The following is a 17,997-nucleotide window of genomic DNA, read 5'->3' on the forward strand; positions in this document are numbered from 1 at the left end:
CCTATAGTTGAATATTTATATTTCTTTTGTTACCCTGTAATTTACCTGATGAAGTGCAAGAGAGGAGGGCCACAAACCCAAACTTCATCATTTCTAATCTATACACCGGTAAATAAAAATTATACTTTTGTTTATAAACTTCAAATGTTTGCCACATCCTAAATCTTTTTCTTGGATTAGGTGTACAAAAGTCAAAAAAAAGTTTAGTTCAATTTCTGTCTGTCTGTTGGTTTGTGTCATCACAGGAAAACGGCTATAAAGAGAATTTCTCAAAACTGGCAAGTTCAAGGATAGCTGGGATGTGCACAGGGTACATATTATTTAATTAGTATATGGCACAGCAATAGTAATGGGATCAGAATAGGAAATACCAGAACTCTGTTTGTATTAGCAGCATATAAAACTGTATGGTACATACCGGTAATAAAAGTTATCTAAAACATAATTTGTGATCTTTTATGTTACACAAGTTCTCACCATGTCAAAAATAATAATGGAGATAATGTGTTAAATTTTTCAACTACTTCCAAATATTTTTGGAAATATTAGTTCTACCTAAAAGGTGCACAAAGCAATTATTTCACAATCATTTCTGTCTTTTTTTTTTTTGCTAGTTGCTTTACGTCGCACCGACACAGATAGGTCTTATGGCGACAATGGGACAGGAAAGGGCTAGGAGTGGGAAGGAAGCGGCCGTGGCCTTAATTAAGGTACAGCCCCAGCATTTGCCTGGTGTGAAAATGGGAAACCACGGAAAACCATTTTCAGGGCTGCCGATAGTGGGGTTCGAACCTACTATCTCCCGAATACATTTCTGTCTAGAAAATTCCGAGTTTTATTTGTTTCCTTTTTACATTGCACGAATGCAGGTAGGTCTTATGGTGACAAAAGGAATGGACAGTGCTAGGACTGGGAAGGCAGTGGCCATGGCCTTAGTTAAGGCATAGCCTTAGCATTTGCCTGGTGTGAAAATGAGAAACTATGGGAAACCATGTTCAGGGTTGCCAACAGTGGGGTTCAAACCCACTATTTCCTGAATTCAAGTTCACAGTTACACGACACACTGTATAGCCAACTCATTCGGTGATATATTTTTACCAAACGAACTATATTAACAGAGATGTTCAAGAATTTCAATTTTTACTATGAAGTCCATCAATGGTCAGCATCACTGCAATGTTGGGGATGGTTGTTGTTTTTATAGCTGAAAAATCTTGTGTTTGTTAGTCCCTATTGTTCAGAAAGATAATGAAGATGACTATCGAAATTAGAAGAAAAACTTGAAGCAACAATCACTTCAAGAATTAGGATGGAAGGAATCATAAAAGAGGGAGATGGATGCTCTGGGGTAGAATGATTTAATAACTTTGAACTGGAAAAAAAAAAAAATTATGACCTATAAAGTCAGAAGTCCCTAAAACTTTCAACAATAACATTACGCTGCCATTCATCTCTGCTAGATGGAATTTCTCCTGCAGCTACACTAAAACTGAGCAATCACTGATGGATTTGCTTGGTGTGAAAAGTAAATAAAAATATGGTAAGTTCACTGAAGAATTGTATCCAAGATTTTACCGAACATTCTAAATGTTTGGAGGAAATGCATTACCACCTAGGCAACTACGTATTGAAGGTTGTGGAAATGGAGGGTATTTAAGTAAAGTAAAATAAACTACAATGTAATTACAGGAACTAACAAAATATGCAATTCTTATATACAATAAACATTTAATGTATTCAGTAAAGAATGTTCATACAAAATAGCATTTAATATGTTTCAATGATTACATAATTCTAACACAGCAAGAAAATGCATGTGTAGAAAGGAATCTAAACATACAGGCTACATACCAAGAGGAAAAAAAGAAGCAGCAAAGTTCTTTCCCTTGTAGGCTACATACACATAGAACTTTGGTGATCAACATTATTTTAGACCTACAGTACATACAATCAGTAGATAAAATAATGCCCACTTTGGACAAAGTAGTATGACAGTGGTGTATACTAGTACTTATGTGTCAACAAAAATAGTTATACAAAATAAAGTAGAAAATGAACATGAAGTTACTTATGAGGACAGGAATAGAAATACGTTCTTTACTTTTTAAATACCGGTACCTGCAAATCTGACAATATCTTCTGCACATAGGTGTTAAATCTTAATTTTTGATGTCAATGAATGATTAATCATTTCTGAAGAATACAGGATCTATATTTTGGCACCATTTTGTCTCAGGAGAGAAATGCATGCTGAGTGATTTCTCACACAAGCTATTTTCAAAGGGGTTTGATTGTCAATATTTCTGCAATTAACCACAGCTCCCTTCTTAATCAGCAGCTGAATAATGTCAGCATCACCACAGAAAGCAGCACAATGAAGTGGTGAATACTTACTTTTTGACAGAATATTTACATCTGCACCATTTTGTAACAGCAGTTTAGAACACTCTGTTCTACCATAGAAAGCACTCTGATGTAATGCTGTCTGCCCATTTTTATCAGTAGCATTAATATTGGTTCCTTGCTGAAGTAAGAACTGAAGGCAATCAACCTTCCCTCCACTGGCAGCTATGTGAGATGGTAATTGGCCATCATTACACTTAGCATTCATATCCAGCCCCAATTCATGAGCCACTGTTAAACACTCCACATTGTGGCTTGCAGCCACATGAGCAGCACTAACACTGCCAACACCTCTCCTATTTTTCTTCATTTTTTGCAACAGCATCTTAAAACACCGTGCATTCTTTTCTGCTGCATAATCTAAAGGAAATCTTCCACCATGATTTACTGAGAAAGGATCTGCTCCATATTTCATTAACATCTCAATGCAGTCTACTCTACCTAATTCTGCTGCAAAATGCAAAGGGGTATTTCCAGTAATATCTTTAGGATCATACAAACAGCAGTGTTGGAGCAATAAAAGAACACAGGCCCCACGGTTTCCCAGGACTGCAAGATGAAGGGCAGTCTGGTAATAGGAAGTGCGTTCATTGATATTGGCTCCTCCTTTTAATAATAATTTTACACATGCTAAATCTCCTTTCATGACAGCACAGTGAAGAGGGGTGAGACCTAATCTTAACTGCACATTAACCTTAGCTCTGTGTTTAATTAACAGCTCAACACATTCTGAATTTCCACGCATTGCAGCAACATGTAGAGGTGTTCCACCATCAATCATTTTTGCATTCAGATCAGCTCCCCAGTGAATCAAAAGTTGCAAACATTCTGAGCTATAGGCAGCAGCAGCATGTACTGGACCATGGCCTGTAGAGTCATGCTTGTTCACATCTTTTTTCTTGAGAAGTGAAGTAAAATATGTTATACCTTCCATTGCTGCTAAACCCAAAGGAGTAAGCCCATTTAAACTCAGAGCAAATATATCACTCCCTTTCTCTAAAAGAATATCAATGCACTCCTTAGCTCGATAGCTAACAGCAAAATGCAATGGAGTAATTTCATCACAGTCCTTCACATTCACGTCAGCACCGTTGTCAAGGAGGAATTGAACACACCGGTTCTGTCCATTACGTGCAGCAATGTGTAATGGTGCGATGCCATAAACATCTTGTGCATTTACAAATGCACCTTTATTCACCAACAGTTCTGCAAGTTCATCATTTTTGTTTCTAATGGCAAGATGAAGAGCTGTCACCTCCTTCCTATTCTTCATTCCAATGCTAGCATTTTTCTCCAGAAGAACTAAAACACAGTTCATAAAACCTTTCTGTGCAGCTATATGAAGGGCAGTATCACCAGTGTTGTTGACTGCATTCACATCACTGTCTGCCTTCAGTAAAAGTCTCAGTTTCTCAACATCATTCTCTGAAACTGCTGAATGAATGGGGTTTTTTTGGTGAGTTTGAAGTGCAATTTTCATTGATGCCGATGTTTCCTCGCTGTAAGACATCTCTATGTTATGTTTCATCAATATTTCAATACAAGATATGCTATTGGTTTCCAGTGCTAGAGACATAGCAGTTTCCCCTTGCTTATTCTTCAAATTTATATCAGCACCATGTTGAATAAGCAGTTCTAAACATTCAGGATGATTTAAACAAGCAGCAATACCAAGTGGCGAGTCATTTATTGAGGAATCGGGGGTATTTCCATTTGCATCTGCTCCATATTCCAGTAAAATCTCAACACAGTCAATATAATTCCTCCGCACTGCATATCCAAGAGGTGTTTTTTTACATCCTGCATTAACATTGGCTCCTCCTAGTATGCATTTCTTGGCTGCTTCTGAATTTCCGCATGCTAATGCTGCCCACAGACAGCAGTCCTTGACGGACAGCATCTCAATAAAGAACTCATAATCTGAAAAGCAAAAGGAATAAACAGAATTAATGAAAACATTTGAAACTGACTGAATATTACTGGTATCAGTGTACCCACCTCAATGGACCTTGTTAATACCTTTTGTGTGGACCACTAAAATGTGACATCATGAGGAAAATAAGCTAACAAATTGACGCTGTTGCATTTAATTATATTGTATCAACCAACACAGAAAACAATTTAAGGGAAACATTAACTAGAAAATAAACATAGAAAACAATTAAGAAACACAAGAACTGTAAAAATTACCAAATGTGTATAAACACAAGTAATTTTTGTTCAAAAATCATATACAATGTGGACTGGATTTTTTTTAGTCTCAAAACACACACTGCATGAGAAGGTGGCTGATACTGAAAATTTGTCAGAGTTATGAACATGCAACACTAGCAAACTGCAGAATTTCTAAAGAATTTAGTATTTTCTCAGCTAGAACACTGATTTAGCTGTGCATTGTTTTAACAAACCGGGTACGAAATATACACTTCCTTCTCAAAAATGGACTTAATCAAACAAAAATATCTGCAAATATGATGAATGCAATCAATAGAAATAAACAAATGCACTAAAGTTTTTAACCTTTGTCCACATATCTGGTTCCCATGGTTGGATCCTATATTCATATTCCTTCTTAGTATTGAGTTTTTAAATATAAATGGGATACAATCCACTGTTCACTGACTTGTGTTTTAATTCTTCACCTGCTGTCATACTCATCTGTTACATTACCATCATCAGAAGCACACACATTACAATAAATTGTTATATGTAGCGCCGAATTTAACTACTGCAACGCCTCTGGACCCAAATTTGATAAGACAAAATTGCAAATACTATTTTTTTTTACAAAATGAATACACTAATACAGTAGAATACCTCCAAAGTAAAATACTAAACATCAAAACCATAAAATAATAATAATAACAATAATAATAATAATAATAATAATAATAATAATAATAATAATAATAATAATAATTCAAGTGAGAGCAGACGCCTGTCAACTCTGCACAATTCACTACCCTGTCTTTTAAATATTAACATGCAATCGTGGTAAGAGTAGAAATTCTCATGTTCCGTTAATAGCTGATTTCCATGCTTCCCATCATTGAAGCCAGCTGTTGCAAATTAGGATGTCCCTCCAAAATGCTTACAAAGAGCACATGGTTGTCTCTAGGTTGCGTTGGTTCACCGCCCGTTTGAATAAGTTGTAGCTAGAAGTCAACTTGATACCCATACGCAGAATCAAGGGGGCTGTGTTTCAACATTGTGGTGACTTTTGACTTAATTCCCTAATTCCTTTCACTCCGGTGTGGAGCATAGGGCACATGTAAAGAGCTCTCCATCTGACCTTGTTCATTACCATCAGCTTGATGTTAGTCCAGGAGTACGCAATGGCTGCCACCTCTGCTTTAATGGTCCTGCGCCAGACCATCCTCGGTCTGCCTCTCCGCCTTGCTCCTTGAGGGTTCAATTCCAGTGCCTGCTTTGGAATATGCTGTTGACCTCTTCTCAAAGTATGTCCAATCCATCTCCTTTTCTCCATTTTCTTTCTTTTATGATTACCTCAGCTTTCCGTTGCTGGTGCGCTGCCAAAGTTAAAAGTGTTCATACCTCATACCCTGGCACTCAAACATAACACACACACACCAGGAATATAGAGTCCTCCCTCTCTGACACACCAAAGATTGTCTCCACAGGATAGTGGCCTTTGAATGCCTGGACTTTTAGATTTGACTGCTCAGTTACATTCTCCCTTTCTCTTGCTGGGGGACATAAACACCCACAATACACTCTGCGGTTCTCCGTCTTCCTACATTAGGGGGAGGATTCTTGACGATTAATCAACTAATTCAATCTTTGTGTGCTCAATACAGGGAACCAACACATTTCAGCAGCGCACATGGCACATTCCCACATCTGGATGTCAACTTGTGCAACTAGGCGGTAGTTCCCCTGTTGAGGTGGTAAGTACACAATCCTCTGTGATAGTAATCATTTGCCGATAATTCTAACGCTCTTGAATTAAAGACAGTCCAAAGTACCCAAGGCTCATTACTTCGGTGGAGCAATTGGCAAGAATTTTTAAAATGTGCATTGACTGCCAATGATATGCTGGAGTCTGTTGATAACGACATTTCTTCCAATATAACTGGAATTCTGGCTGCTGCAGGGGAAACAACTTCTTCCTCATCCAGTATCCCATGGTGGACTCATGGACTGACGAAAATGCAGCGACCATACGTAATCGTTGACAGGCTTTTAGACATTATCGTCGGAATCCTACACTGACCAATCATATCATATTTAAGCGTCTGCACACTAAACACCAATTTTTTATTCGAAAGTAAGAAAGCTACGTGGGGAAAGTATGTATCTTACATGATAGCACAAACTCCGTCATCACAAGCGTGGACAAAATTCCGTCATCCTGTCAGTGCAGAACTTACCCTCAGTCCCCAGATTCTCCATTAAAGGATATATATAGTTATGATTACTTCAAACAATGCAGATCACATCGCGTCACATTTCGTAGGTACATCCAGCTCTGGGAGATTTGCCCTAGCATTTCTAGACTATTAAGCGTGAAGCAGAGGCACACTATCTCTCCTTCGCCTCTAGTGCTTCACATTCCTAAAACATGCCTTTCATGAAATGGAAATTGGGAAGTGCACTTGTACTGTGCAGGGACATGGCTCCTGGACCAGACAAAATCCATAATCAAATGCTTGAACTTTTAATGACCGATGTCTCAATGATATCCTCACACTATTCAACAGAATATGGAGTGAGGAATTCTTCCCATATCAATGGCATGAAGAAATTGTACTACCAATTCTCAAGCTAAGTAAAGATCGAAAACTTCTAGATAGAATAGACCAATATGTCTTACAAATGGTCTGTATAAGCTATTGGAAGAATGGAGAAACCGACGAATTGTGTGGGTCATCGAAGTGGTATCTCTCTTGACTAACTACCAGTGTGTTTTTCACTCTCATCGGTCTTCTAGCGACCATGTGGTCAGACTGGAGAGATATGCCCCAGCATTTCTTGACTATTAAGCGGAAGGAACACCTAGTCGCCATGTTTTTTGACCTGGAGAAAACTTATGACACTCTTTCGAGTCCAAGCAGGGAATACATTTTCTCAATCTTACATTTAAGAAAATGAAGTACCACAGGGATCTGTACTGAGTGTCACGCTGTTCGCAATTGCCATCAATGACATAGTTGCCACTGCTGAGCCCGCATTCATTCCTTTGCAGTATGTAGATGATTTAGCTCTACATTACAGCTCTGGAAGGATGATGTTTGCTGAGAGACAGTTACAACAAGCTATTAACCGAGTGGGCAGATGGACCTTGCAAAATTGTTATTGATTTTTCAGGGTGAAAACCTCAGTTGTACACTCACGTCGACATCGGCTTGTGCATCCTGGACTAGAACTCCCTTGCGAAAGCCTTACCAGTGGTTGCCTGCATCAAGAGACTTAACATGCTTTTCTCAGGCTAAGAGTATGGTGTTGCTATGCTTCTACACGGAAACAGTCCAGCATCAAGATTACGCTGAACCTTATAGACAGTGTTCACCATAGTGGAGCGTTAGGCTTGCAACGGAAGGTTTCCGTACTAGCCTGAGCCAGTCTTTTCTGTCTCAGTACATGTTTTGAATGTTCTTAGCCTCACATTAATTGGGCATTTTGTTAATGGGCACCTCGGGTAACATTTCATTCTGTATTCAGTATTTTCCCTTATGTATGTCACGATTCCACCACCAGAGGGCAGCAAGGTTCTAAGCTCACGATTATTTCTTCTATTTCTTTCTCTCCTTTGTTTATGTATTTCTTAGGAATTTTGTCCTTGGCTGAGAGGGGAACATGGCAGCCTTAAATTTTTACAAAGCATTTTTATGCTATTATCAAACGTTTAGTTATTTCGATTGTTGGGTATTAGAGGAGTCTCACTTGCAATGTCCCATTTGCTTTGTTTTTATCCCTCTGTTTTTTTTTTGCTATTTGCTTTGTTGCACCGACACAGATAGGTCTTATGGCGACGATGTGGTGTGAAAGGGCTAGGACTGGAAAGGAAGTGACCATGGCCTTAATTAAGGTACAGCCCCAGCATTTGCCCAGTGTGAAAATGGGAATCCACAGAAACCCATCTTCAGGGCTGCCGACAACGGGGTTCGAACCCACTATCTCCTGGATGCAAGCTCATAGCTGTGCGGCCCTAACCGCACGGCCCTCTGGTTTTGTAAATAGACATATTACTCTCCTGATACTTTTTAATACTATTTTGAGCTTTGTGTGTGTGATTCCATGGTTGTCCAGCATGTTTTAATCGAAGCCATTTAAAGTAACTTAGCTTCATTTAATTTGCATTCAGATTAATACTTTGCTGTCGAGCTAGAAAGTTTTTCGCATTTTCCTGATTTTTCCTTGCCTGTTGCTTTATGATTTGCTTTATGTAGCTCATTTTTCCCCCTCCACATAGTGGCCGACATATGGTTTATGTTTATTGTATGTGTGGGCATATGTTTATTGATATTTAAGAACCTTGTTTGTTACCTTATTTTGTTCACTACTCCTGGAATTTGTCTATGAGTGAAGTTTACGGCCCTGACCTGATGAATCTCCCTGTTGTGGGTCTTGATTAAATCCATGCAGGCAACGAGGCTATATCCAGATTATTATATTTGTTGTGTGGTATGTTTTGGTGGAATCTGTGATGTGGGTTTTATTATGACAACGTCTTTGGGGTAGGCATTGGTTACAAGTACCGACTTTTGGGCCAACCACATTATTGTATTCCCTTGGATCTGCGAGAACGGTTCGACTCCTTTGTGGGTCACTTTCTGGTACCTTTTATTTATGATTGATGTCTCCGGTGGAGAGTGGAGTTTGTATGAATAATGTATCATATGCCATTTGCACATTCTGAAGAGGATTGTTTATTTTGATTCAATTCCTTTTCTTATTTTACCCATATTCTTATCGCAGTATTTTGGATTTTATTTCCTTGGCTCCGTATTTCATTAATTCCGGTTAGTTATTTATGCAAGGTACCATACCATGGATCTTTTCTTTTATGTTCATGCGGCCTCCCTTTTGGTTTTGATCCATGCAGAGCCTGCATTTGGGCCTAATTTTAAGTCACCACACCCTCTTTTCATGTCGGAATATTCTTTCAGAGATTCTGTGATGCTTAGATTATTTGGGGTCTTCTTTCTAAGATCTGCTTCACAAGCTGATGTGAAGCAAGTTCACAGTACTGTATAATATTTTCATTTCCTCGGTAAGGTCTGAATTGGTCAGGCTTTGTGATCGTGTATAAAGTTGGAGCAAATTGGAGCACTGGTGGCTTCTGTTCATTTGACGTGAATATTGCGTGTGTGAATGCCAAATTCATCATATTACAAGCATGTGTGCGAGTCCACCATTTGTAAGTAAAGCAACTGCATGTCTGAGTACCCCAGCATCATTTTCATTTGTTTGATTTGAGGCCTGCTCGTTTTTATTTTATCTTGCTGTTTTAATTTTTAACAAACCTCATATTTTGCTCTGTCAGTAGGTTGGCTTACCCTAGATATATTTTATTTATATTGGACAAGTGGGTTTAAATTCATAGTATTTCATGTCTGCCCTGGTTGGTATCCAATGGCCTACAACTATTCTCCGCTTCCTTCTATTGGATATGCTATTTCTTATATGTACTTCATGATTTTAACTGTAAAATTTTTGATCTATGTGATCTGGGTAGGGGTCAGTTTCAACTCCCATTCCCAGGATTTTCGCTGAGCACGAGTTTCACCTTTACAAATAAGGAAGTAGTAGTTAACTCCTCATGTATGCTACCAACATTCGTGAAATGCCACTACATCCCAATTATCAATGCATCTTTAGTACCCAATACCACCAGAGGTACCAAAACTGGCTGAAAGAAACACGGCCGGTTGGGATTTGAATTTATAGCTTGTGTCGTGAGTTAGACGTGGCTATCGGTGGTTAACTTGAACAGATTTCTAGCGAGGTACCTCCATGGTTAGCTCCTCGGTTTGATATATGGCTAGATCTCCTATATGGATCAAAAGTGAACATAGATGCCTTAGTTCATCAGAGGTATTTCCAGGACTTCATTCACCAGTTGTTAGACCCCTTTAAACAACAAGCAAGCAAACAAGCATCATTCACCAGTATCCAGTCATGAGGCATGTCTTCATAGATGGTTCTAGGATTAGAGAAAATGTGGGATGCTCTTTCTTCTCCGATAATATCAGCACGAAGATCTCGCTTCCTAGTGTCTGCAGTGTGTATAATGCGTAGCTTTTTGCCATCTTAGAAGCTCTGCAAGTTGCACTGGGTGACGAAAGAAACCACTTTCTTGTGAGTACTGATTTGTTAAGTTTTCTGCAGTCTACTGACACCAAGTTTCCCGAAACACCCACTGGTACAGCAGATTAATGACCTTCTAGGCAAGTTGTGTAATGCTGGGGCCAGAATCACTTTTGCGCGGCTTCCAAGCCAAGTTTGGATTGCAAGAAATTAACTTGCCGATGGAGCTGCAAAGGAAATGGTACTTTCATGTCTTAGACCTTGTTAATAGCTTTTTGTGTGGACCAGTAAAATATGACATCATGAGAAAAATAAGCTAACAAACTGAAGCTGTTGCATTTAAATATATAGTATCAACCAACACAGAAAACAATTTAAAGGAAACATTAACTAGAAAATAGAAAACTATTATGAAACACATTTACCATCTCCCAAACTTTCATCATGCCTTTTTCAGCGTGAAAATATCTAACGAGCAAGGGAATTAATTTCACATTCAAGTGGTTAGAAGCGTCTACCATCACTGAAATAATATGATCTTTCAGTTCACTGGTAACTTGTTAAGCATCAGGTGCTGAACTCAAAATATTGTGATTACAGAGAATTACAGCTACTCAGCTGGGCCTGTAATATTACGAGTGTAACATGTCCTATTAGAACAATGCAGTACTCGGGAGTGTGGTGTCATGAAGCATCAATCGATCATCAATGATCTGCATTAAGAACTGTCGCCCAGGTGGAAGATTCCCTATCAGTTGTTTACCTAGCCTTTTCTTAATCATTTTCAAAGAAGGAAATTTATTGAACATTTGCTTTGATAAATTATTCCAATCCCTTACTCCTCATTCTATAAACTAATATTTGCCCCAATTTGACCCCTTGAATTCCAACTTCATATTATGATAATCCTATTATTAAAAGCTCTGTGCAAGCTTATTCGTCAACTAATGTCATTCCACAACATCACTCCACAGACAGCTCAAAACTTACCACTTAGTCAAGCATCTTATCTCCTTACCCACAAGTTTTCCCAGCACGAAGTTTTGCAACATTTTCGTAACACTGCTCCTTTGTCAGAAATCACCCAGAACAAATCGTACTGCTTTCCGTTTGGATCTTTTCCAATTTTCATTATCCGGTAATCTGGTGTGGGCCTAATACACTGCAACCACTCTAACTGGGGTCATACTAGAGATATATATATGCCCTCTTCTTTAAATCCTTACTACAGACCCTAAATACCCTCATAACCATGTATATATCTGTAACCTTTCTTAACAACCTCATTTTGATTAACGCAATGAAGATCATTCCTTACATTAACACCTACGTACTTACAATCTTCCCCATGAGATGTCTTCCCATCCAAACAGTACCTTATGGGAACAAAAGGATATTTTGTTTTAATTTGCATTTTTATTCATGTATACACATGGACCAGTTAACAGCTGCTAGCCAGGCCGTCCCGTTGAGGGAAATGTGAGCCGGAACTGGGTCGAGCGGTCAAGGACACGTGAGCTACGTCACAGCGGTGTGCTAACGTCATGAGAGAGAACTGGACCAGGGAGTGACTGAATTCTAGAAAGATCCGTATTCTCGTAAGAGGGAACAAATCAGTTAAGCTACAATCTCAACCAATAGTAACTCTAACTGGGTGATTACGTCACCTTACTAGTTCATTGGTCGAGAGGTGAAATGTTAAGACGTGAAGGAGCGAACATTCTCCTTTTTTCTCTCTCTGAAGAAGTAAGAAGAGGTGAAGGAACGAACGTTCTTTTTCTGAAATAGTCTTGATGATACAACTTCGTCTTGTATACTACATATATGGAAACTTCGAATACATCAGCATAATCTTATGGACTTTGCCTGTAAATGTCTTATGAGTTCGTATTCATTTATTATTTATTTATTCATTTATTCCTGACTTACATTTGTGATGAAGTTGGGGCTCACAGCCCTCTCTTACACTTAACCACTATAAACAATAAAATTTAAAAATGTAAAGATCAAAGTAAGACATAGAAATTCCAAAAAGAAATAATACAACGGACAGATAATTTTAAGACTAAGTTAGGCCTACATATCAGTACAGTAGTGTGACAATACTACTACTACTACTACTACTACTACTACTACTACTACTACTAATAATAATAATAATAATAATAATAATAATAATAATAATAATTGTACCGGGTGGCACACCTCTACACCGCACATTTAAATCTTCCGCTTTTAAGTACTCCTCTACAGGAGAAACTGTGAACTTAAAAATAGACCTCCTTAAACTTTTGCTCAGAAGATGTCACTACCTTAATTTTGTGATTATGAAGTTGCCAGTATGGTGTGAATTTCAACTTGTTTTGTTTTCCGTTCCTCAAGAAGTGTGTACATTCTCTCATAGATGTCTCTACTAAAAAACTATGATCATGCACCCTGGTGCGCAGCGAAGGAACTTTATTTGAATAAATTTTGTATTCATGAGTTTGTTCTTTACTAACTTTCATTCATTCATTTGTGGGTTGGCAAATATTTATCTTTCTTTCCGCCAGTTTCGAATTTAGCCAATCCAGAATTTCTGAAATTAATTTTCAGCCAATCACCGGCTTCTTTTTCAATTTGGTGTGTAACTGTAAGGTATCCAATAAAAACCTGTGGGTGTGTCTTGATTATTCATGAGAGGTCTCGAACTTTCCCCGAGGGTTTATAAACTGCGGACTTTCTCGTCTCTCGGTCACTCGATTAACATCTAAGTGTGTGGACATAAAGCAGGAGGCGGGAAGCGCCTCTTTCATCAGGCAGCAGGTCTTCAGTAAGGTAATGGCCTTTTAACATCTTTATTTCTTGCTAGCTCAGCAGTTTAACCCGCGGGAAAGGTCCGAAACTTTTACCATGTAACCTATCTTTCTGTAATGTAATTTTCTGCCGGCTTATGTAAATTAACTGTAAATCGGGAATAGAGAGTGCTTTACCCCCTCGAGCTCCCCTTCATTTTAGTTTGAGGTGACTACATTTTGGTTACTGATTTTCTTCTCTTCCTTAATGTATTAAAATTTATTCTTATACGAGTCACCTCCATAGTTTGGGAATAGCCCCTGTTTCATCGGCCTAGTGCCTTTTAGGTTTTAAGAAGCTACATAGAGGAGTGCAAGTATCCGCCTCCTTCCTTTTGTTTGGGCCATTTATTTAACGGTTATTTCTTTTACTCGAAGGCCCTGTAGGTTGGGTACGAGATACCCCTGTTTCTATTTGTAAGCTAGGCCATGGAAGCCCAGAAAGTATAAGACATTTTTGGTGTTGCCTTGAATAGGCGTGGAAAACTGAGAGCGTGTCCGCTCTTTTCATGTACTGTAATTGTGCCCCTGGGAGGCGTGACATTGAAAATTACGGAGCTAGTGCTCCAGAATGTTTGAGGGGTGTTCTGCCCTTGCATAAGATGGTGATCTTTGTAAAAAAAAAAAAAAAAAGTGTGAAGCTCAGGAATTGTTAAGTGAGGATTTAAAGCTCATGTTCTGGTTATTCCTCCTATCTTGTCTTAACTAGACTTGTCTTTCGCTACTAGTACCTGTGATTTTGTTACTTGTTGTAAATTTTACAAAAGAAGAAAAAATATAACCTTTTTTAAAATTTTACATTAACTTTGACTCTGTAGTTAGACCCATTCATCCCAGCACCTTCTTTCACCTCTGCTCTTCCACAGATACTCCGGAACAATAATAATAAAAAAATAATAAATGAAGAAAACCCATTCACACAACATACACACAATGACTCACACAACTCAGTTTTATGTACATACATCCATTACATATATTATCATTATAGACTGTTATGCCTTTCAGCGTTCAGTCTGCAAGCCTCTGTGAATTTACTAAACGTCGCCACAATCCTCGATTTGCAACTAGTGTTGTGGCCTCATTTAGTTCTATACCTCTTATCTTTACATCGTTAGAAACCGAGTCTAAACATTGTCGTCTTGGTCTACCTCTACTTCTCTTACCCTCCATAACAGAGTCTATTATTCTCCTAGGTAACCTATCCTCCTCCATTCGCCTCACATGACCCCACCACCAAGCTGTTTATGCTTACAGCTTCATCCATCGCGTTCATTCCTAAATGAGCTTTTACCTCCTCGTTCCAAGTACCCTCCTACCATTGTTCCCACCTGTTTGTACCAGCAATCATTCTTGCTACTTTCATGTCTGTTACTTGTAACTTATGAATAAGATATCCTGATATCATCAGGAAGATGGATACTGACATTCTGTGAGTCGGAGCATGGAATGTGAGAAGTTTGAATCGTTGTGGTAGACTAGAGAATCTGAAAAGGTAGATGGATAGACTAAAGTTAGATGTAGTTGGTATAAGTGAAGTACGTTGGCAGGAAGAACAAGATTTTTGGTCAGGCGACTACCGAATTATCAACACAAAATCAAACAGAGGAAATGCAGGAGTTGGTTTAATGATGAATAAGAAAATAGAGCAGCGGGTAAGCTACTACGACCAGCATAGTGAAAGAATTATTGTCATCAAGATAGACACCAAACCAATGCCCACCACAATAGTGCAGGTCTATATGCCTACTAGCTCAGTGGATGACGAGAAAATCGAAAGAATATATGAAGAGATAGAAGATTTAATACAATATGTAAAAGGTGACGAGAATCTAATTGTGATGGGAGACTGGAATGCACTGGTAGGCCAAGGAAGAGAAGGTAATACAGTAGGAGAATTTGGATTGGGACAAAGGAACGAAAGAGGAAGTCGGCTGGTTGAATTCTGCACTGATCATAATTTAGTCCTTGCCAATACTTGGTTCAAACACCACAAACGACGGCTTTATACGTCGACGAGACCTGGAGACACTGGAAGGTATCAAATAGACTTCATTACAATTAGGCAGAGATTCAGAAACCAGGTGTTAGATTGCAAAACTTTCCCAGGAGCAGACGTGGACTCTGACCACAACTTGTTGGTCATGAAATGCCATCTGAAGCTGAAGAAATTGAAGAAAGGAAAGAATGCAAAAGGATGGGATCTAGACAAGTTGAAAGAAAAGAGTGTGAGGGATTGTTTCAAGGAACATGTTGTAAAAGGACTAAATGAAAAAGTTGAAGGAAACACAATAGAGGAAGAGTGGATAGTCTTGAAAAATGAAGTCCACAGGGCTGCTGAAGAAATGGTAGGAAGGAAGAAAAGATCAACTAAGAATCAGTGGATAACTCAGGAGATACTAGACCTGATTGATGAACGACGAAAATACAAGAATGCTAGAAATGAAGAGGGCAGAAAAGAATACAGGCGATTAAAGAATCAAGTGGATAGAAAGTGCAAGGTAGCTAAGGAAGACTGGCTGAAGGAGATGTGCAAGGATGTCGAAGGTTGTATGGTTCTAGGAAAGGTAGATGCTGCATACAGGAAAATCAAAGAAACCTTTGGAGAAAGGAAATCTAGGTGTATGAATATTAAGAGCTCAGATGGAAAGCCACTTCTAGGGAAAGAAGACAAAGCAGAAAGATGGCAGGAACATATCCAGAATTGTATCAAGGTGAAGACGTAGAGAATTTGGTTCTGGAACAAGAAGAGGCTGTTGATGCTGATGAAATGGGAGACCCAATTTTGAGGTCAGAGTTTGACAGAGCTGTGAGCGACCTAAATAGGAACAAGGCACCTGAAATTGATGACATTCCCTCTGAATTACTGACTGCCTTAGGAGAAACTAGCATGGTAAGGTTATTCCATTTAGTGTGCAAGATGTATGAGACAGGAGAAGTCCCATCTGATTTTCGGCAGAATGTTGTTATACCTATTCCCAAGAAAGCCAGTGCTGACAGGTGTGAAAACTATCGCACCATTACTTTAGTATCTCAGACCTGCAAAATTTTAACACGTATTGTTTACAGAAGAATAGGGGGGAAAAAATGTGGAAGCTAAGTTGGGAGATCAATTTGGCTTCAGAAGAAATATAGGAACACGTGAAGCAATCCCGACTTTACGTCTGATCTTAGAGGATCGAATCAAGAAGGACAAGCCCACATACATGGCATTCGTAGATCTAGAAAAGGCATTCGATAATGTTGATTGGGATCAGATACCGAGAACGAAGAATTATCTAAAATCTGTATAAAAATCAGTCTGCAGTGATAAGAATCGAGGGCTTTGAAAAAGAAGCAGCAATACAGAAAGGAGTGAGGCAAGGCTGCAGTTTGTCCCCCCTCCTTTTCAATATTTACATAGAACAGGCAGTAAAGGAAATCAAAGAGGAATTTGGAAAGGGAATCACAGTCCAAGGAGACAAAATCAAAACCTTGAGATTTGCCGATGATATTGTTATTTTATCTGAGACTGCAGAAGATCTCGAGAAGCTGCTGAATGGTATGGACGAAGTCTTGGGTAAGGAATACAAGATGAAAATAAATAATTCCAAAACAAAAGTAATGGAGTGCAGTCGAACGAAGGCAAGTGATGCAGGAAATATTAAATTAGGAAATGAAGTCTTAAAGGAATTAGATGAATATTGTTACTTGGGCAGTAAAATAACTAACGATGGCAGAAGTAAGGAGGACATAAAATGCAGATTAGCTCAAACAAGGAAGAGCTTTCTTAAGAAAAGAAATTTGCTTACTTCAAACATTGATATAGGAATTAGAAAGATGTTTTTGAAGACTTTTGTGTGGAGCGTGGCATTGTATGGAAGTGAAACATGGACGATAACTAGCTCAGAAAGAAAGTGAATAGAAGCTTTTGAAATGTGGTGTTACAGAAGAATGCTGAAGGTGAGATGGATAGATCGGATCACAAATGAAGAGATACTGAATCGAATTGGTGAGAGGAGATCGATTTGGCTAAATTTGACGAGAAGAAGAGATAGAATGATAGGACACATCTTAAGACACCCAGGACTTGTGCAGTTGGTTTTTGAAGGAAGTGTAGGTGGTAAGAAAGGTAGGGGTAGACCAAGGTATGAATATGACAAGCAGATTAGAGCAGATGTAGGATGTGGTAGTTACGTAGAAATGAAAAGGTTAGCATAGGGTGGCATGGAGAGCTGCATCAAACCAGTCTATGGACTGATGACTCAAACAACAACATCCTGAGTCCACCCAGCTTTTGCTGCCGTAAAGATAGGTTGGTCTGAAAACAGGTTATTGCATGTGAACTATGATAGTCATACATTTAACAGAAATAGGTCGTTTGTTTCTTAAAAAACTTCATTGCCTGGAAGAAGGGTCTATGCCACTCATTCAAGATGTGTTTATGCGAAGATCCCACAATTTGATTGCTCCTCGGGAAAGATATACCTTAGTTAACGTGTCAAGAACA

General features: G+C 38.7%; 1 protein-coding gene across 1 annotated transcript in view; it reads right to left on the bottom strand.

The window, feature by feature from the left end:
• Window positions 1-1,727: 1,727 nt before the first annotated feature.
• Window positions 1,728-17,997, bottom strand: part of LOC136867330 (ankyrin-1) — an 88,845-nt gene continuing 72,575 nt past the window's right edge. Inside the window, exon 4 of the mRNA XM_067144489.2 lies at window positions 1,728-4,323. Coding sequence (XP_067000590.2) covers window positions 2,210-4,323 — 2,114 coding nt within the window. The 3' untranslated portion in view covers window positions 1,728-2,209. The remainder of the gene's footprint in view (window positions 4,324-17,997) is intronic.

Source organism: Anabrus simplex, chromosome 3 (assembly GCF_040414725.1).
Source record: "Anabrus simplex isolate iqAnaSimp1 chromosome 3, ASM4041472v1, whole genome shotgun sequence".
NCBI classification, from domain to species: domain Eukaryota; kingdom Metazoa; phylum Arthropoda; class Insecta; order Orthoptera; family Tettigoniidae; genus Anabrus; species Anabrus simplex.